General features: G+C 42.3%; 1 protein-coding gene across 11 annotated transcripts in view; it reads left to right on the forward strand.

The window, feature by feature from the left end:
• TAFA2 (TAFA chemokine like family member 2) overlaps window positions 1–22687 on the forward strand; it is a 289370-nt gene that overhangs the window by 195466 nt on the left and 71217 nt on the right. For all 11 annotated transcript variants that reach the window (XR_012156776.2, XR_012156777.2, XR_012156778.2 and 8 more), the window contains one exon: window positions 11089–11195. Coding sequence is in view for 8 of the 11 variants with exons in the window: in XM_073327954.2 (XP_073184055.1) it covers window positions 11089–11195 (107 nt within the window). In the remaining 3 variants the exon portion in view is untranslated. The remainder of the gene's footprint in view (window positions 1–11088; window positions 11196–22687) is intronic.

Here is a 22687-nt window from a genome sequence, read left to right on the forward strand (position 1 = left end):
GTTTACAGATGACACTAAACTGGGAGGAGAGGTAGATATGCTGGAGGGTAGGGATAGGACACAGAGGGCCCTAGACAAATTAGAGGATTGGGCCAAAAGAAATCTGATGATGTTCAACAAGGACAAGTGCAGAGTCCTGCACTTAGGACGGAAGAATCCCAGGCACCGCTACAGACTAGGGACCGAATGGCTCGGCAGGAGTTCTGCAGAAAAGGACCTAGGGGTTACAGTGGACGAGAAGCTGGATATGAGTCAACAGTATGCCCTTGTTGCCAAGAAGGCCAATGGCATTTTGGGATGTATATGTAGGGGCATTGCCAGCAGATCGAGGGACGTGATCGTTCCCCTCTATTTGACATTGGTGAGGCCTCATTTGGAGTACTGTGTCCAGTTTTGGGCCCCACACTACAAGAAGGATGTGGAAAAATTGGAAGAGTACAGCGGAGGGCAACAAAAATGATTAAGGGACTGGAACACATAACTTATGAGGAGAGGCTGAGGGAACTGGGATTGTTTAGTCTGCAGAAAAGAAGAATGAGGGGGGATTTTATAGCTGCTTTCAACTATCTGAAAGGGCGTTCCAAAGAGGATAGATCTAGACTGTTCTCAGTGGTACCAGATGACAGAACAAGGAGTAATGGTGTCAAGTTGCAGTGGGGGAGGTTTAGGTTGGATATTAGGAAAAACTTTTTCACTAAGAGGGTGGTGAAACACTGGAATGCGTTACCTAGGGAGGTGGTGGAATCTACTTCCTTAGATACTTTTAAGGTCAGGCTCGACAAAGTCCTGGCTGGGATGATTTAGTTGGGGATTGGTCCTGCTTTGAGCAGGGGGTTGGACTAGATGACCTCCTGAGGTCCCTTCCAACACTGATATTCTATGGTTCTATGACAAAGATCTTCAGAAGAGCAGAATTTAATCTTCAGTCAGGAAAGATCATTTAGCAGAATTGTAACCGCACATGTAGCTTTATCACCACTAATGGAAAAGGTGTAGAAGTCTACAAATTGCTTCCCTAATGTGGTGTGAAAGAGATTATGGATGGGAACAGAGCTGTCTGAATTTAAATCTATGAGAGCTCACTCTTTAAGTACCTTTATTTCAAACTTAAATCCTATTGTTTTCTCTGGGTGGCCTTAATTTTAATTTTTAATCTTAAAAAAATTAATTAATTCCTGCAAGTATAGAGCTTGTTGTTTTCTGTGGATGGCCTCTTTAGGAAAACAACACACCTGCCCAACTTGTTGTTTGTGTGTGTTTCCATGATGTCATTGTTAGCAAGGGGTGAAAAAAAATCCTTGGTGAGAACAGAAAGATTTTCAATTTGAAACAAGAGTGATGGAAAAGGGAGTGAGTTATAAACAAACTGTGGGAGCGTTAATCACTGAATAACCACCCACGTTCAATCGCATTGCTCGAATTCAGCAAAGAAAGATACAAAGGTATCTTAGTAATGAATGATCCCATAGACACAAGATAACTATCTCTTGGGGTCATCTTAAACATTACAGAATGGGAATTGGAGGCACATTTTAAAGAGATAAAAGGATAAGAGAAAGCATAGTTGTCCCGATCAATCAGATCTAACCAAAAATGATAGCTGGCTGGCTTTTTTGGTGATATCTCATTAAAAACAAGGTCTTAGCTGATTTATCTGTACTTTTGGTTTTTAATTTTGTCTTTTGTTAAATTAGAATGATAAATTTGACTTGCTTAAACAGAGAATTTAAATGCTAGAATCGTAGCTTAGGCTGGTAGAGTTCTGTCACTATATTACCATCATGTAGATATTTGAATGTTATTTGGTCTTAAGATTTCCTGCTTAACGTGTCCTGCTCAAAACATAGGGATTCTTGAACAATTGTTAGTTTTGAGGATCCTGAAATGTGTGAGGTATTTCACAGAAACCAGTGTAGACACAGTACCTACCCAGAAAAGCTTGCAGTTTAAAATTAGACATGACACTGCAGCTAAAGATAATAAAAGGCTAGGAAGGGGAGAGGCAGGACACTAGTACCATAATAAAGGCATGTGATTACTTGGTTCAGGCATGCACACATCTCGATGGTTCTGAAATATATGTAATTTTAATATCTAAATGTATTAACTAGAATTGGTTTGGGAATTTTCAGTAAAACAGTTTTTCATGGAAAATGCTATTTCATTGAAATATTTCACGGGCATGTGTCAATTTTGATGAAATTTTCTATGTAAAAATTTTGAAATGATTTGAATTGAAATAGAGTATTTTGTTTTGACTTTTTTGCTTGTTTCAGTCTGATTTTCAGTTTGTTTTGGTTTGACTCATTTTTTTAGCTTTTAAAAAACTTTTCATTCATGTTGATCTTACATTATACATCTGTGTGTATTGTAATATTTCAACATTATCAAAATGACTCGGCTTGAAAGAAAATTTCAAAATGTCAGAATTTCCTGTGGGGCCAGCTCTAATATTAACTCATTTGTGGGTAGACTACAGAAATGGGGATTTTGAAGAGGCAAGGAAGATGGTATGTTGAACAGGTTTGAAAGTGTTTCCATTATAAGGGGCAGCATGGCTGGCAGAGGGAGAGTGGGAGAAGGAAATAGAGAGGGCATTGAGATTGGTTTTACTGGTGAAGCAAAGAGGGATCATGAAATAAGACAAGATTTTAGCTATTAGAGCTGTGAGAATAATGTTTTCTTTTAGTTCTCTGGGAATTCCAAATAAAAAAAAATCATTTTGTGTTGAACTGAAAACAGGATTTTTCAAAATGTTATTTAAAATCCTTTTGGGATAATGGTGCATTTTGTTTGACATGGAAGAAAACATTTCATTTTGATTTCCAACATTTTAAAATTTTTATATTAAAAATAAAATTAAATGGAATTTTGAAATGAAAATGTATTTATTTCATTTTTGTAAGGTTTGTTTTCAACCTAAACAATTCAGCAAAATCTAAACAAATTCACAAAATGTTTCAGTATTACCAAAGGTGCATTTTATACTGAAAGAATGTTTCAGTTGAAAAAGGTTGCCCAACTGTTATAGCTATAGGCGAGATCTGAATGATGTGGTGAGACAAGCATTAAAAGGTAATAGTTCTAGTTGGAGTCACCAAAAAAATACCTGAAAGTACTCAAATTGTCAAGTAAAACTAGTGTGTGGCATTATTTATTTTTGTATAATTTTGAAGGAACCTAACACTGTGGTGTGTGCATATCAGGTCATTAGAGAGACCATCTGTCCTTTTTCTTCATGTAAGATATCACACAGAAATATGTGGGTACTTTTTTGTAGTGAAGGTGAAATGACCTGAAAGTAACCCGTATCATCACAGATCTGTTTATGGTTTTGGTCTTGGAACAAATCAGAATCTGACTTGTTGAGCTAACATACAAAAGGAAAACATACTAAAAATGATGAAGACATTAACATCTCCTCTGAAAGCTTAACTCTGCTGCTGCAGTGGCCTTTATGAAATCACAATAGACTTAAGAGTTTCAAGTCACAATGAGACATGTTGTTCAAAGCCCAGTGAGCCATTATCCTTTTTCTTCAGTTCATCCTGGAAGGTTTACTGAGATATGAATAAAGAAAATTTAAATAACCATCTGCAAAAGGATCAAGTGTAAGATATAAGCAAATACTGTTGCAGTGATGATTAAGTGAATAGATAGTACCCCCTACAACCTAAAATCCCTAAAGCACAGAACTTGAGAGAGAAAGAGTTTAAAATGGAATAATAATACCAGAGAAAATTATGTGAATTGGAGCCTAAGCACTTTCTAATGGTGAATGTTTAGCTGTGAGAGCTTATTATAGAAGAGTCTAGAAAATCAATGGCCAAATTAAACATGTTGAGTACTACAGAAACTTAAATATTTTGTAATGCTTTATGTTAGGTACTTATAAGTACAATACAATAACAGTTTGGATGTACTATGAGGCTACAACCAGTAGCATTAATTTTATACTTTGATTTTTTTAACTTATAAGGGTACTGAGTGAATTTACTCCCTAGCCCCCACAAGACCCCTCATCTATATAACTAGAGTTCTGTTGTCTGGATGTTCTATAATGAAACAGCATTGCTATGTCAGATGAAACATTACTTTGCATGGGTTGCTGAACTGATAATAAAAGGCGAGGAAAAGAGAGATTAAATACACAATGAAATTTGTCTATGTTGTCTGAGTTGCAGCTGGCTGGAAGGACAGTACACTTTTTGTTTACTCTTCTCTGTTTTCTTTATTGCTTTTGGTTAGGTGTCATGTCTGAAAATTTATGAGGTTGAAAATTGCAATTAGTCGTGTCCACAAAGAACTGGTGTTAATTTGGAAGCACTGGAGATGAATGTTGATAGTGGTCAAGAAAGAAGGCCATTCATCAGTATCATATCAGTTGCAAAGGCAGTATCAGCAAAACTCAAAATATCTAGTTAGGAAAAAAAATACTTCCCTATAAATTTCTGTAAGAAATTTAGCTATGAGATTCCTGTTAAAGTTGTAGAGAGTCAGGTGCATAAAGTGAACTTCTTTGGAAATTTAAAGGACCATGTTTATCAGATTTTTAGTGCAGTACTATAAATACTAAATAGTAAATAGCACATCCAAGCAGTCTGAGATACTGTGGACACATATCATGACTTGTATTTACTCATATCTCTTGTATACCAGTTATTGGGCAATTAATTGAATTATACTAAGAGAGTTGTTTTTGAAGTTGTTGCATGTTTTCACATTTTATTGCTTCAATATTTGGAATTTCTGCATTTTCATACCTGCTTGTTCTCACTAGTGCTTACTCTCTTATGCTCTAATTCAGGAAAGCGTTTAAGCACATGCTTAAATCAATCCCTGTTCAGGACAGCACGTGCTTAACATGAAATATTTGCTGAAGACCCATTTTCCCAAAATGATTTAAGTACCTACTTATAGTTAAGCACATACTTAAATACTGTCTTGAAAAGGGATGTTGTCATGTATTAGGATCTTAATAGCATGATCATTTTTTTCATGTTTTCTTTATGGAGGTGTCTAAACGTTCTGTGTTGCTGTCACTTGTGCAGCTAGGCTGATGGTAACCATGTTCACAGAACTTGTACAGATCAGCCAGCAGTATTTTAACCATTTCTGAATAAGATATTTCTGAATGGCAGTGCACTAAACACCCGACAGGTACTTGTTCTTTCTAGTATAAAAGTATCCCTCTGGTAAAGGATCACTTTGCAAAAACAATACCTTTGCTTTGTATATCAAGTTTTCCTCTGTGATTCCTGTGCTACGTTTCCTAGTTTTACCAGGCTAAGTGCCCATTTTCTTTCTTTTCTTACCCATCTAGATCAAACAAAGTAGCTTACGACAATAGACCTGTATTTTTCCCCAGCTTCATTTCAGAATCAGAATGCACTTTGTGTCTGTTATAGGCTGTGATGTATGAAGCAGAAAGAAGATTGATTTTCACAAGCTACCTTGTACCTGAAGTAATGAGAGTGTCAAATTATTTGTTCACTGAGCAAACATGACAGGAATGGCATAGAGGGAATTTATATATATATATATATATTCAAACACATAGTGGTCACACAGGTGTTACTTTTACAAAGTGACCTTAGCTACCAGCGGGACACTTTTAAATCTGCATTAGTTTACAGAAGAAAAGGCTGAATAAAGCTGCACTGCTAATAAATAATGTAAGATTCAACATAATGCAGAACATAATTTAAATTGCTGCATTGTTTGTGTAAAAGGACTTTCAGCCCCAGGGCCATTCCTACTGATCATCTAGGACTTTTTAGAAATAGCCAATAAAATATTGACTGTAAAAGAAAAAGTAAGAGAATTCTGGTCTGTAATATGCTGTCAGTGGAAGCTTTTATTTCTTGAACACTAAATCGGCGTTTAATGGGGAAGCAGCCACATTTCTTCTATGTGTAAACATTCTCAGTGTGTACTTAGGACATGTGACATCCTCAGGGCATGGAAAAGGGACTTGTCTTCAAAAGGTAGCTGGATCTGAAAGGCACTGAAAATGTACAGGTGTTTGAAACATGAACTAATTAATATTAAGGCTTCATGGATGCCAGGTTATGTAAATGACTATAAATGAGACAAATGGATAGAGATCTTTTATTTCTATTTACGCTGTTAACAGGAAAAAAATTAAAGTTATTATTTTCTTCCATTCTTTTGCTGTAGTAAGGGTTGCATATGGTTGCACTTTGCTTACAATAGGAAATCCAGGACAGTTTAATACTGGCCTACATGGCTAGAAGATGCTGTAATTCCCTGGTTTCAGAGTAACAGCCGTGTTAGTCTGTATTCGCAAAAAGAAAAGGAGTACTCATGGCACCTTAGAGACTAACCAATTTATTTGAGCATAAGCTTTCGTGAGCTATAGCTCACTTCATCGGATGCATCCGATGCAGCTCACGAAAGCTTACGCTCAAATAAATTGGTTAGTCTCTAAGGTGCCACAAGTACTCCTTTTCTTTTTGTAATTCCCTGGTGATTCTCCTTTACTTGTGAGTTGTTGGAAGGGTTCTTGATCCTGAATTCACCAGTATGGGCTGAGCAAAAGGGAAACTTGTGAGCTTGTGCATGCTACAAAGGAGCTGAATACATTACTTACCCAGGTATTAGGAGCATTTCCAGGGTACCCACACAGGTTTGCCACATCCATCTTCTGGTGGGCCCCATCAGGATATGAAGCAGTGGAGAGGGCCACTGACTCTATTTTTACACAAGTTTGTAAGTTCTCATGACAACTTCTTTGATGAATTATGGAGACCAACCTTAGAGATTTCTAGAGACAACACAGTGTTCTAGAGTTTCCCTTTGCAGTCTCAGCTGGATTTGCATCCTGAGAAAAAGACATGCAACTGCTAAGATACTTCTAGCACAACTACTTAAGGTGTTCTAGGATTGGGCTGTAGTATAGTGTGTTAGTGTGCTACTGGTCTACATATTAGTGGAAATATTTATTCTAAACCAAGTGCAGCAAATTAATACCAGTATTCATTAGATAATGGTGTTAGTGAAGAACTGGTCACAGTGCAATCATCTCCCACTCTCCCACTGTTGAAGAGGGTTATGTTGTTGATGTTTCTTTTTTGTTTCAGTTGGGTGTGTGCCTGGAGTCTAGGGACAGTCCATGCTCCCTTCCCCTGCCTACTGATGCACTGAAAAATAAATTCAAAAGGGCCAGTCTTACTATTCATTTTCTGGGTTTACATGTTGAGACTGCATTGTTTCTAATAAAAAATGTCGAAAATGTTCCTGTCAGCAGTTTTCAATTAGAAACAATCAATACTTTGTTTCACATGGAATTTTTGAAATTTCATTCCATTTCAGAATGAAATTGATCTTGAAATTTCAAGTTTTCCTGTAAACTTGATGTTCTGGTTTTTGAATTTCTAGCTGATATAATACAACATCACTGGAGTCTGGCAATAGATGGTACCATGGTTTCTGAAAGGGGTCTCAGAAAAAGAATAAAGGAGAAGAGTGCCTAAGAGGAAAAACTGTTCAGGTTAATAGCTGCAGTTTGTTTATGTAATTCTGTATCTTCCTGCATAAAGTTTGCAAATAACTTTTTCAGACCTCATTGACAGTGTGACACATAGAAGTATTGGTAACGGACTGATTTTTACTTCTGGGACCCAGGCACCTGACTTGGTCAGGGTTACAAAAAGGTTAACAGCCCTGTTTCAAGGCTGCGGTCAATATTTTCTGGCTCCACTGGCCACTTCATGTTGCACTTTAGGCTGTTTTGGAAAACAAATGCAAATACAATTTATTAACCAAAAGTAACCATCACAGACTAATACAGCCAGATGATGATAAAAAAAACTACACACAGACATACCTAGGATTGGGTTCAAGATGTCTAAGTCATTAACTAACCTCTCAAGATTGTCTGAATAGATGATCACTTTTTCTCAGAACCATCCCTTTCACAATAACCTGTTAGGCTGCTGAGAAGAACCCACCAGCTCAAACCTGTGTTTGCTGCTCTGGTCTGTTGCCCTTAGCAGTGTCTAGGTGGGTATATGTTATTTCTGTAAGCACATGAACACTGCCAGTAGCATGCTGACTGTTCTCAAGAAATAGAGAGCCAGTATTCTTGTAGTAGGTTATATCTCTCTGACACCCTTTTGGAAAGAGGGTGGGTGCCGCTCTTGTCTCAGAATCCAAAGCACAGCTAGATATCTGTGGGGGGTGCCTTATGGGGATGGGTGGGTGTAAAAGTAGTCCAAACAAAAAGTCAGTATACTTCCACATCCCACAGAAGTCTACAAGGCCTTTGGAAGGCAAGGAAGAAAAGAAAAACAGAAAATAATGTGTTCTTCTCCTTTCTGAGAGGGCTTGGTCAGCCAAGGCTCTCTGGTTGTTTCCCCAGTCAGCAGATCCTGCTTCCAGCTCCTGCTTCAGGTATGTCCATGACCCCAGCAGAGTTGCAGATCAGGCTGAGCAACAGAGCTACCAGGCCAAGAACCCTCCTGCTGATTTGCTGTGCACCAGGCTCCAAAGACTCCCAGCCTACTTCTGCTCCAGCCTTCCCTTTCCCATATTGTCCTTGCCCTGCACTAGCCTCACTCCAGTCTTGTCATTGTTAGCATGACAGGGGAGTTGCCACTTAGTTAATATGTCAAAGCTGAAAACTCTTATTTTTTGTGTGCAGGACAGCCCTTTTTGGGGATTGGTAGGTCAATGGAGCTGCTGATTTCTAGGTCATCACAGTCCCGCAAGCAAGGGTGGCAGCAGGAAAGGCACGTGTCTTTTTAACCTTCTCCTCCTGTTACCTGCCATAAGGGGCTGCTGTTTACAGGCAGACTGGTTGTCCCCCTCCTCTTTGCCTCTCTCTGCTGCTATTTTCTCAAGTCCTAGCTCTGTGTCTGCAGCGTGTCTCATTGCAGAGCAAGTGGAGAAGATCTGGCAACATCAGAGATGCGGCGGGGGGGGGGGTAGCATTAGACCCCTTAGAGTGAGGCTTGGTGTGCATGGGAGGGAGACTTCATTTTAATGGAATTTTGATTGGCACCAGCATCACAACAGGTGCGGTGGAGGACTAATTTCTCTGCTGTTCACATATATGGCTATAAATCAACAGTGTGAACATATATCTCCGTTTACATTTTTTAATTCTTTGTTTAGAATGACAAAGAATGAATTTCCCTTCAGTTCTGGGCACTTCAGAAACCTGTAGCCGATGGCGAATAAACAAGTAGCATTCCGAAAGAACAGGAACATTCGTGCAAAGAGGAGCAAGCCGATGTCAGAAATGCAGTGAGGTTCATAGCATACTGTGATTGCTACTAAGATTATTAATCAGTTAGACATTCAGTGCACAAGCTATCAGCAGAACACTGGATATTGTACTCCCCTAGGGTCGGTGTTACTCCCCTACACAATCCCAGAGGAACACACCTTATATAGTAAATACATTACTTCTGTTAAAGAGCATTTAATTCTTTGTTTGTTCTGAATTCAGGTGTTAAAGGGCTTTGGTACACATTAATTGAATTAGATTAAAATCTTCTCATTGGTCTGTTAATTTGAATCACATGTTTTGTACAGGTGGCTCAGTCTGAAATCTTACCTATGTTTAATAAGATCATACCTGTCTCTCCAAAGGAGATTTAAATTTGCGGGTCTGCCATCTGCAACACTAATGTGCAGGGTCCTGGTATGGAGAGACCTGTGCAGAGGTAGGGAGAAACTGAAAAAACTGGGATTGCTCTTAAGTGGAAATAGATCTGGAACTTAACAGTCTCATGCTTAATTCTGAGTGACAGCATAGACTGCTTTTTCATAGCACTTGTGGTTGTCAGGGTACTGCTGTGCATGAACGGAGCGAGAGAGAAAGAGGGTGTAGTCTTTTTTAATATTGGCTTCTTATGAATGCAATAGGGGAGAACTGTAGAAATTGCACAACAGTACTGAAGCGATACAGATTTTTCTGCTCTGAAGCAAAAGGCAGCCTAGTACCAGGCATTGTCAAATAGTATTAATTTTGTTCAAATGGTCAAGTTTGCCGCTTTTTCAGTGTAAAAGGTGTGTAATAGGCATCATGGTCCTCTTGACCTATCAGCAGAAATATGAACATCCTGCAGAAATGTTTCTTAGCCAGCTCTCTAGGGGTCTTCCATGGAGAGCAAAAAGCAAGAGCAGGTATCATCATAATACATCTCACCACCCTCTGCTGAACTTTAATTCTCTAGCCCGATAGCCAGAACTACTGTGCATGTTTTTTAGCACCTGGCGACCTACTTTGCATGGAGTTGCACTGATATAACCAATGCTCAACCTTGCATTTCATCATCGTGTCTCAGTGCCATCAAGTACTGCTGTAAAGTCACAATGAACCCATCACAATGCAATATCAGTATCTCATGTTTCAATTACTTTGTGACTTTCTGCAACTTTCTTTGACACAATATCACCTGTCTATTCTTGTCCATTGGCATAGACAAGGAATGATATTGGTCAATCCCATGTGTTTGGCTCAGCCCGTAAGCTACTGCCTCATGTGTATCAAGCACCCTGGGGACTTCTCATGTGGTGGGGGTGCTGCATTTGTTGGTACTCTGATCAAATCCGTCATCATGACTTGTATGCAGGGCTTCAAAGAGTTGCAGGTGGCCTTAAAGCCATACACTAAATGTCATTGCAGGAGAGTCAGAGGCCCAAATCAACCTTGGCTAATTCATGGTGATGCAGATGGCAAGTCCTGCTCCAGCAAGATCTGCTGCACCCCAGTGTGAATTCACATCAGGGGAGAGTTGGCCGGGTTTCTATTGATGCCTTCCCTTGGGAGGCTTCTCTGATGGAGGGGCTCTAATGATGTCCATCTGGTACAGGGCTCAAATATTCTCTGAGATGGTCCTTCTGTAACCGGAAGGGGAAACGTTGGCAGGGAAGGGAGGGGAAGATTGCACTGTTGCAGTCCATGCTGAGCCTTTTCTATGGCTCAAAAGGATTTCAGACTTCAGGGTTGTCAATCAAGCATCTTTTACAAGCATCACATTCAGTTTACAATGGTAAAAAGAAAAAAAATGTTTAATTTAAACACTTATTTTAATGTATTTTTATCTTTATTTTCAGGATGAATAAGAGATACTTACAGAAAGCAACAAAAGGAAAACTGCTAATAATAATATTTGTTGTAACATTCTGGGGGAAATTAGCATCTGGGGCAAACCACCACAAAGGTAAGAAATTCTGCTCTGAGTTTATTGTAGAACATGTAATCTCTATCAAAAGACTAGAATTGTCTAGCTTATTGGCCCCATGTCACTTTTTCTATGCTGATTTGCTTCTCAAGGTAGCTAGTCCACAAATCAGTGTTGAGAGAAGTGTCAATGAGCAGGGATATTTTAATTTCTTGAGGATTACTACCATGTGAATTTAAGTATTCTAATTCAATTGTTGTGAATGTCTGACTTTAGCAACTACTCTGTAATTTTGTTATCTAAAATGGTAAAGCTGAAAAATTGACTAAACACATAAAGAAGCTTCCTTCATAAAAATAGATACATCAGCCAGAACATGTAAGTGCTGTAGATGAGTTCTTGAAATGAACCTCATAAAGAAACAATCTTCAGTACCATGTATTCTGCTATTGCATGCAAACTATCTGTTAAGAGCTTTCAGAGTGGTAGCCGTGTTAGTCTAGATCAGCAAAAACGAGGAGTCCTTGTGGCACCTTAGAGACTAACAAATTTATAAATTTGTTAGTCTCTAAGGTGCCACAAGGACTCCTCGTTGTTTTATCTGTTAAGAGTAACTTCCTGGAGAGTGTGCACTGAACATTATTGTCTATTTCCTCAATAAAAATAAAAGAGCTGGGGGAGACCCCTGTTTTCCAGTTTCCCACTCTCTCTGTGCTTGCTAGCACTTGGACACTGGTGTTGTAACAGCATTTCCAGTAACTTTGGCTATATCAGCCTCCTTTCATCCTGGCATTTCTAGCCTCTAATCCAGCGGTGGGCAAACTTTTTGGCCCATGGGCCACATTGGGGTTGCAAAACTGTGTGATGGGCTGGGTAGGGAAGGCTGTGCCTCCCCAAACAGCCTGGCCCCCACCCCTTATTAGCCCCCTCCCACTTTCTGCCCCCTGACTGCCACCTTCAGAACCCCCGACCCATCTAACCCCCCTGCTTCTTGTCCCCTAACCGCACCCCGGGACCCCACCCCCTATCCAACCCCCCTGCTCCCAGTCTCCCAACCTCTATTCACACCCCTGCCCCCTGACAGGCCCCCTGTGACCCCCCGCCTATCCAACCCCCCCTTGTTTCCAGAGCTAGACATGCTGCCGCACTGCTCGGCAGGAACTTGCAGCCCCGCCGTCCAGAGTGCTGCCTGCGCGGCAGCATGGCTGTGGGAGAGCGGGGACAGGAGAGAAGGGGCCGGGGGCTAGCCTTCCCAGCTGGGAGCTTAAGGGCCGGGCAGGATGGTCCCATGGGCTGGATGTGGCCCTCAGGCTGTAGTTTGCCCACCTCTGCTCTAATCTATATATACATGAGGCTTGACAGTTCCTGGCAGCTTATAAATCTTTCTTCTTTTTTATTCCCTTTTTATGGCCAGGGCCCCAACCCAAGGAAAGACTTCCCTTGACTTATGAATTAATATGAGACAACTTCCTGTTCTTTCTATAATCAAATACAACTTCAGAAGCCAACTGCAGCCTTTGCAGTACAATATGATTTTGTGGTTCACATCTCCCCCTGCAGTGTCTGCACATTGGCAATTTGTCTTCTGATTCCAGTTCAGAATAAACTAGGAAGGCATGAGTAAACTAGAAGTGGGAGATGAGTGTCATTCAAAAGTTATGGAGTTAAGTAGTAGGGAGTGACATAATAAAGAAAATCGTTACTTCTTTCTATTGAAGTTTATTTTATAATTTTATTTTTGTGTGAAGAGTATTCTATGGGAAAGTATTACCTATATCTAGCAGTCAGATTTTTTTTTCTCTGTGGAGATATTTTCCTTCATAATTGATTAATATTTTAGGATGCAAAGGCATTTTCTATGCAATCTCTTTAGATTTAAATTTAGTTGTGGCCAAAAGAGATTCTGACATGGTTCAGCAAACCACTGAAGCTGGGGTCACGCCTTGTTGGAGCCACGTTCAAAACTTTGTAAGCTTGTGTTAGTTCCTGATTCAGCCAAAATCCAGTTTAAACTGTGCTGAAATCTGGCTGTTACTTTTGCTGAAAGATCCTTGTATTAAGGGTCTGTCTTACGTATAAACCAGCTTTATTTTTTATAAAAACCTTTTTCGAAGATCACATCAGGAATTACCGCTGTGTAATTGAGAGGAAATGCTGGCCCACTAAGTTCAACTTTCCAGATATATGCCTACAAATGAGATCATAACAGGGGCTATTTCTTTTCTGGGCCACAGTTGGTATTCTGAATCCCAGACTTGGAGGAGAGAGAACTGGAAAAAAATTGATGTTGATGTTTTTATTTTACAAATGTGGGGGGAAAGAGAAAGCCAGGTTATTTTGTGTTCATATAGCTTAACAAAAGCTTTCTTTTTTACAACTGTAACTTTACAGGCCTTTAGCAAATAATGTGAAGGAGAGGTTTTGAGCTTTTGGGGAAAAATAAAAAGAAGAAACATGACTGAATTATTTAATCTAGCAAACTGTCTACTTTGCATGAAGATTTTTTGGTTGTGGATTTAGTACACGTACAGAACAGCTATATTGTTTATATATGGGGAAATTTCAAAGTACAAATAAGAATCAGGCGCTCAATTCCCATTGACTTTCAGTAGAAATTGTGTTCCTAACTTCTCTTTGGGCCTTTGAAAATTGCCCCCATGGTCAATACTTGGAAGGAGCTTAAGGACTACCCAAGGAGGACTTGATAAACATTCACTTTAGAATACAGTTTCCAAATATGCATTAATACAATGGTTACTTCAGTCATGAAGGACAGGCAGGGCAGAAAAGGTGGGGGAATAGCACTGTATGTAAGGGAGCAGTATGACTGCTCAGAGCTCCGGTACGAAACTGCAGAAAAACCTGAGTGTCTCTGGATTAAGTTTAGAAGTGTGTGCAACAAGAGTGATGTAGTGGTGGGAGTCTGCTATAGACCACCGGACCAGGGGGATGAGGTGGATGAGGCTTTCTTCCGGCAGCTCACGGAAGCTACTAGATCGCATGCCCTGATTCTCATGGGTGACTTTAATTTTCCTGATATCTGCTGGGAGAGCAATACAGCGGTGCATAGACAATCCAGGAAGTTTTTGGAAAGCGTAGGGGACAATTTCCTGGCGCAAGTGCTAGAGGAGCCAACTGGGGGGGCGCTTTTCTTGACCTGCTGCTCACAAATCGGGTAGAATTAGTGGGGGAAGCAAAAGTGGATGGGAATCTGGGAGGCAGTGACCATGAGTTGGTTGAGTTCAGGATCCTGACGCAGGGAAGAAAGGTAAGCAGCAGGATACGGACCCTGGACTTCAGGAAAGCAGACTTCGACTCCCTCAGGGAACGGATGGCCAGGATCCCCTGGGGGACTAACTTGAAGGGGAAAGGAGTCCAGGAGAGCTGGCTGTATTTCAAGGAATCCCTGTTGAGGTTACAGGGACAAACCATCCCGATGAGTCGAAAGAATAGTAAATATGGCAGGCGACCAGCTTGGCTTAATGGTGAAATCCTAGCGGATCTTAAACATAAAAAAGAAGCTTACAAGAAGTGGAAGGTTGGACATATGACCAGGGAAGAGTATAAAAATATTGCTCGGGCATGTAGGAATGTTATCAGGAGGGCCAAATCGCACCTGGAGCTGCAGCTAGCCAGAGATGTCAAGAGTAACAAGAAGGATTTCTTCAGGTATGTTGGCAACAAGAAGAAAGCCAAGGAATGTGTGGGCCCCTTACTGAATGAGGGAGGCAACCTAGTGACAGAGGATGTGGAAAAAGCTAATGTACTCAATGCTTTTTTTGCCTCTGTTTTCACTAACAAGGTCAGCTCCCAGACTGCTGCGCTGGGCATCACAAAATGCAGAAGAGATGGCCAGCCCTCTGTGGAGATAGAGGTGGTTAGGGACTATTTAGAAAAGCTGGACGTGCACAAGTCCATGGGGCCGGACGAGTTGCATCCGAGAGTGCTGAAGGAATTGGCGGCTGTGATTGCAGAGCCACTGGCCATTATCTTTGAAAACTCGTGGCGAACCGGGGAAGTCCCGGATGACTGGAAAAAGGCTAATGTAGTGCCAATCTTTAAAAAAGGGAAGAAGGAAGATCCTGGGAACTACAGGCCAGTCAGCCTCACCTCAGTCCCTGGAAAAATCATGGAGCAGGTCCTCAAAGAATCAATCCTGAAGCACTTGCATGAGAGGAAAGTGATCAGGAACAGCCAGCATGGATTCACCAAGGGAAGGTCATGCCTGACTAATCTAATCGCCTTTTATGATGAGATTACTGGTTCTGTGGATGAAGGGAAAGCAGTGGATGTATTGTTTCTTGACTTTAGCAAAGCTTTTGACACGGTCTCCCATAGTATTCTTGTCACCAAGTTAAGGAAGTATGGGCTGGATGAATGCACTATAAGGTGGGTAGAAAGCTGGCTAGATTGTCGGGCTCAACGGGTAGTGATCAATGGCTCCATGTCTAGTTGGCAGCCGGTATCAAGTGGAGTGCCCCAAGGGTCGGTCCTGGGGCCGGTTTTATTCAATATCTTCATAAATGATCTGGAGGATGGTGTAGATTGCACTCTCAGCAAATTTGCGGATGATACTAAACTGGGAGGAGTGGTAGATACGCTGGAGGGGAGGGATAGGATACAGAAGGACCTAGACCAATTGGAAGATTGGGCCAAAAGGAATCTGATGAGGTTCAATAAGGATAAGTGCAGGTTCCTGCACTTAGGACGGAAGAACCCAATGCACAGCTACAGACTAGGGACCGAATGGCTAGGCAGCAGTTCTGCGGAAAAGGACCTAGGGGTGACAGTGGACGAGAAGCTGGATATGAGTCAGCAGTGTGCCCTTGTTGCCAAGAAGGCCAATGGCATTTTGGGATGTATAAGTAGGGGCATAGCGAGCAGATCGAGGGACGTGATCGTTCCCCTCTATTCGACATTGGTGAGGCCTCATCTGGAGTAGTGTCCAGTTTTGGGCCCCACACTTCAAGAAGGATGTGGATAAATTGGAGAGAGTCCAGCGAAGGGCAACAAAAATGATTAGGGGACTGGAACACATGAGTTATGAGGAGAGGCTGAGGGAGCTGGGATTGTTTAGCCTGCAGAAGAGAAGAATGAGGGGGGATTTGATAGCTGCTTTCAACTACCTGAAAGGGGGTTCCAAAAAGGATGGCTCTAGACTGTTCTCAATGGTAGCAGATGACAGAACGAGGAGTAATGGTCTCAAGTTGCAGTGGGGGAGGTTTAGATTGGATATTAGGAAAAACTTTTTCACTAAGAGGGTGGTGAAACACTGGAATGAGTTACCTAGGGAGGTGGTAGAATCTCCTTCCTTAGAGGTTTTTAAGGTCAGGCTTGACAAAGCCCTGGCTGGGATGATTTAACTGGGAATTGGTCCTGCTTTGAGCAGGGGGTTGGACTAGATGACCTTCTGGGGTCCCTTCCAACCCTGATATTCTATGATTCTATGATTCTATGATTGCCTATTGCATCATTAATCTTCATTTAAAGAAGTTCCTAATAACATATTGATATGACAAACCTTAATTACTTTGAAAGAGCCTCTGCAGTTTATTAGATTAATAATCTACATTTTCAAAGAAATCTTTACATTTCTATTGCCTTAGTCATATTACGGTCCAGTTATTAAACCCTTCTCTTTTTCTGAAAGCTACCGTAAAACAAAGAAGACATTAATCCATAGTAGATGGTTTAAAAAATGTTTTGCTGTAAACACTGAGTACACCGCAGTTGTGAACAGCTGATTCTGAGAACTCAACAATTAGCCTTCTTGCACCTAAGAATTTAAGGGGTATGGCAGACATGAGAAACTCTAATTCAGTACCACGACAAGGGCACAGGGCAGAGTATCCATGGCCAATTTCTTAGGCCCAACTGCCAACCATGTCTCTTGAGCCTGCAGCAGCCAGGGTTAGAACCCAGAATTTCAGACTCTTACTGTTCAGTGCAAGATCAACGATGTTCTATGACCTGCACTCTGTCAAGATGTCCAACTTGACTTGCATTACTGAAATCTGTCTTGAAGACACTGCTGGACCAGTGTTGCCTCAGCTACATGTTACAGGGTACTTAGCACACTATCCCCTGAGTGAATTCCTGAGTGAATAAGGTAGAACATGGAGTTATTATGCTCTTTGAATCAGACCTCAAATACAAGACAGGCTCAACTGCAAAAACAAAAGCCACCCCAAACACCCCACCCCACTTGTGTGCATCCATCAAGTGTGTGAATCCAGGGATGAGCCCAATATTGACACTCTTCTTATCTATAGACCATCTAACAGGAGTGGGTAGAGTAGCATTTCTGTTATGATCTTTCCTTTCAGAGGGGCTGTGGTGCAGTTTCATCTGGATAGGTCTTGCCTCTGGAGACCTTTACACTTCGTCCTATCCATCATGTTATTCAACATATTTGTAAGCCCCTTTGGGTGATCATGAGCCTCAGTGCCTGCAGTAGAAAACAACACCGAGCTTTGAATGTCTACTAACCTCACTGTGTTCAGAACTAAATGCAAAGCTCCCTTTTTGTCTTAGCTTTCTCTCACTAAGCTTGTGCTCTCCCTCTCACACATACGTGCGCGCACTCACACGCTACCTATTGGGAAGAAAGCTCCTACATGCTGGGCTGAACCAGGAATATTATTTCTTTTTAAATACTTGGGAGACATTCATGCTACAGGGATGAGTGCCTTATCAGAACCTAGATCCATAGGGGGCTGTGAATCAGTACACAGAATTAGATCCCCTTTGTGCTGCAAGAGCTACACACGAGAAGGCAAGTAAATAATGGAGTATCAGTCTTAAAAGGACACTGGCAAGGTTACTAGCCTAAAAACTGATATACCTGGAGAGAAGCTCTAACAGGAAGATTTTTATCTACAGAAATCCGTAAAGGTATTTTATTTTTAAACTGGTACTGATCCTCCTCCCCCTCAGGCCCTGCAGAACAAACAAATGTGCAAATATATAGTGCTCACTGATAGAAATGGCAGGCAGACATCAGTTCAGCATCAGTGGCTGCCTGCTATCTCTATCAGAAGGAACATAAATTGATGTGCTGAACATCAAATCACATCCCATTTTTAAGGTTTCAAGCAAGAGGAATGATCATCTTGGAAAAGTATATTGACATGCCCTTGTAGATACTCCTTTTTTAGATAAGACCACTGTTGAAGTTCAACCATTTCTAAGCCTAATATCTAGGCAGAATCCCCAAAACCAGAATTTCTTGGGGGGTTTTGTTTATTTGTGCCATATCCTTAACATAACTCAAGTTTTTGTGTGTTGATAAAATATAAATGCACCAAAGTAATTTCACTAAAGGAATAAAGCATACTTTTGAGATCTGAGTGTAATCTAATGAATGTTCAAGTACAAAAAACAAACTTTCTATTGCATTTTAAATTCTTGGACAAAATGAACAGTTATCCAAAAACATCACTAATAATAAATGTCTCTGCTTGTCAGAAGAAATTTGTTACTGAATCAAAAATTACTCAAGATTGATAATGAAGTAACTGAGTCTCTTTGGACTTACTAGGTGAATGTGAAGTGTTCAATGACTGAGAGACTATTTTATTTGAAAAAAGTAAATGAAATTACTCAGCTCATGCCTATATATTGGATAAAATACAAACATGTTTTTAATTGATATTTTTTTAAAGTATAATCATGCTCCTGATTAACTTGCCCTGTTGTACTAAGCCCTGGTCTACACTAGGAATTGAGGTCGAATTTAGCAGCGTTAAATTGATTTAACCGTGCACCCGTCCACATGACGAAGCCCTTTTTTTCGACTTAAAGGACTCTTAAAATCGATTTCTTTACTCCACCCCCAACAAGGGGATTAGCGCTGAAATCGGCCTTGCTGGGTTGAATTTGGGGTACTGTGGATGCAATTAGATGGTATTGGCCTCCGGGAGATCCCAGAGTGCTCCATTGTGACCGCTCTGGACAGCACTCTCAACTCAGATGCACTGGTCAGGTAGACAGGAAAAGGCCCGCGAACTTTTGAATTTCAGTTTCCTGGTTGGCCAGCGTGGCAAGCTGCAGGTGACCATGCAGAGCTCATCAGCAGAGGTGACCATGATGGAGTCCCAGAATCGCAAAAGAGCTCCAGCATGGACCGAACTGGAGGTATGGGATCTGATCACTGTATGGGGAGAGGAATCCGTGCTATCAGAACTCCGTTCCAGTTTTCAAAATACCAAAACATTTGTCAAAATCTCCCAGGGCATGAAGGACAGAGGCCATAACAGGGACTCGAAGCAGTGCCGCGTGAAACTTAAGGAGCTGAGGCAAGCCTACCAGAAAACCAGAGAGGCAAACGGCCGCTCCGGGTCAGAGCCCCAAACATGCCGCTTCCATGATGAGCTGCATGCCATTTTAGGGGGTTCAGCCACCACTACCCCAGCTGTGTTGTTTGACTCCTTCAATGGAGATGGAGGCAACACGGAAGCAGGTTTTGGGGATGAGGAAGATGATGATGATGATGATGAAGTTGTAGATAGCTCACAGCAAGCAAGCGGAGAAACCGGTTTTCCCGACAGCCAGGAACAGTTTCTCACCCTGGACCTGGAGCCAGTACGCCCCGAACCCACCCAAGGCTGCCTCTCGGACCCACCAGATGGAGAAGGGACCTCTGGTGAGTGTACCTTTTAAAATAGTATGCATAGTTTAAAAGCAAGCATGTTTTTTAATGATTAATTTGCCCTGGCATTTGCGGCTCTCCTGGATATACTACCAAAGCCTTTGCAAAAGGTTTCTCGGGACGGCAGCCTTATTCCATCCACCATGGTAGGACACTTTACCACACCAGGCCAGTAGCACATACTCGGGAATCATTGTAGAAGAAAGCATTGCAGTGTATGTTTGCTGGCATTCACACAACATCCATTCTTTATCTCTCTGTGTTTATCCTCAGGAGAGTGATATCATTCATGGTCACCTGGTTGAAATAGGGTGCTTTTCTTAAGGGGACATTCAGAGGTGCCCATTCCTGCTTGGCTGTTTGCCTGTGGCTGAACAGAAATGTTCCCCGCTGTTAGCCACAGGGAGAGGGGAGGGGGCAGGGGCTAGCCACGTGATGGGGGGAGGCAAAATGCGACCTTGGAACGAAAGCACATGTGCTATGTATGTAATGTTAACAGCAAGGTTTACTGTGAAAGTGTACCCATTGTTCTATAAAATGTGTCTTTTTAAATACCACTGTCCCTTTTTTTTTCTCCACCAGCTGCATGTGTTTCAAGGATCACAGCATCTTCTCCTTCCCAGAGGCTAGTGAAGATTAGAAGGCGAAAAAAACGCACTCGCAATGAAATGTTCTCTGAGCTCATGCAGTCCTCCCACACTGACAGAGCACAGACGAATGCATGGAGGCAGACAATGTCAGAGTGCAGGAAAGCACAAAATGACCGGGAGGAGAGGTGGTGGGCTGAGGAGAGTAAGTGGCGGGCTGAAGAGAGGGCTGAAGCTGAAAGGTGGCGGCAGCGTGATGAGAGGAGGCAGGATTCAATGCTGAGGCTGCTGGAGGCTGCATATCAAACTAATATGCTCCAGCATATGGTTAAGCTGCAGGAAAGGCAGCTGGAGCACAGACCACTGCTACAGCCCCTGTGTAACCAACCGCCCACCTCCCCAAGTTCCATAGCCTCCTCACCCAGATGCCCAAGAATGTGGTGCGGGGGCCTCCGGCCACACAGCCACTCCACCCGAGAGGATTGCCCAAGCAAGAGAAGGCTGGCATTCAATAAGTTTTAAAGTTTTAAACTTTTAAAGTGCTGTATGGCCTTGGCCTTCCCTCCTCCACCACCCCTCCCGGGCTACCTTGGCAGTTATCCCCTATTTGTGTGATGAATTAATAAAGAATGCATGAATGTGAAGCAACAATGACTTTATTGCCTCAGCAAGTGGTGATCAAAGGGAGGAGGGGAGGGTGGTTAGCTTACAGGGAAGTAGAGTGAACCAAGGGGCAGGGGGTTTCATCAAGGAGAAACAAACAGAACTTTCACACCGTAGCCTGGCCAGTCATGAAACTGGTTTTCAAAGATTCTCTGATGCACACCGCACCCTCCTGTGCTCTTCTAACCGCCCTGGTGTCTGGTTGCGCATAACCAGCGGCCAAGCAATTTGCCTCAACCTCCCACCCCGCCTTAAACGTCTCCCCCTTACTCTCTCAGAGATTGTGGAGTGCACAGCAAGCAGTAATAACAGTGGGAATATTGGTTTCGCTGAGGTCTAACTGAGTCAGTAAACTGCGCCAGTGTGCTTTTAAACATCCAAATGCACATTCTACTACCATTCTGCATTTGCTCAGCCTGTAGTTGAACAGCTCCTGACTACTGTCCAGGCTGCCTGTGTATGGCTTCATGAGCCATGGCATTAAGGGGTAGGCTGGTCCCCAAGGATACATATAGGCATTTCAACATCCCCAACGGTTATTTTCTGGTCTGGGAATAAAGTCCTTTCCTGCAGCTTTTGAAACAGACCAGAGTTCCTGAAGATGCGAGCGTCATATACCTTTCCCGGCCATCCCACGATGAAGTTGGTGAAACGTCCCTTGTGATCCACCAGTGCTTGCAGCACTATTGAAAAGTACCCCTTGTGGTTTATGTACTCACCGGCTTGGTGCTCCGGTGCCAAAATAGGGATATGGGTTCCGTCTATGGCCCCACCACAGTTAAGGAAACCCATTGCAGCAAAGCCATCCACTATGACCTGCACATTTCCCAGAGTCACTACCTTTGGTAGCAGCAGCTCAATGATTGTGTTGGCGACTTGCATCACAGCAACCCCCACAGTAGATTTGCCCACTCCAAATTGATTCCCAACTGACCAGTAGCTGTCTGGCATTGCATGCTTCCACAGGGCTATTGCCGCTCGCTTCTCAACTGTGAGGGCTGCTCTCATCTTGGTATTCATGCGCTTCAGGGCAGGGGAAAGCAAGTCACAAAGTTCCATGAAAGTGCCCTTATGCATGCGAAAGTTTCGCAGCCACTGGGAATTGTCCCAGACCTGCAACACTAAACAAGTCTGTGCTTGTTTCCCGGGCCCAGAATCGGCATTCCATGGCATGAACTTGCCCCATTAGCACCATGATGCCCGCATTGCCAGGGCCTGTGCTTTGAGAGAAGTCTGTGTTCATGTCCTCATCATTCTTGTCACCGCGCTGACGTCGCCTACTTGCCCGGTTTCACTTTGCCAGGTTCATATACTGCTGGATAATGGTTGTGGTGTTTAATATGCTCCTAATTGCCAAAGTGATCTGAGCGGGCTCCATGCTTGCCGTGGTATGGCGTCTGCATAGAAAAAAGGCGTGGAACGATTGTCTGCCGTTGTTCTGACGGAGGGAGGGGCGACTGACATCATGGCTTACAGGGTTGGCTTACAGGGAATTAAAATCAACAAAGGGGGTGGCTTTACATCAAGGAGAAACAAAAGCAACTGTTAAACAGAATGGCCCCCTCAAGGATTGTACTCAAAACCCTGGGTTTAGCAAGCCAATGCTCAATCCACTAAGCTATCCCTGCCTC

Source organism: Lepidochelys kempii, chromosome 1 (genome assembly GCF_965140285.1).
Source record: "Lepidochelys kempii isolate rLepKem1 chromosome 1, rLepKem1.hap1, whole genome shotgun sequence".
NCBI classification, from domain to species: domain Eukaryota; kingdom Metazoa; phylum Chordata; order Testudines; family Cheloniidae; genus Lepidochelys; species Lepidochelys kempii.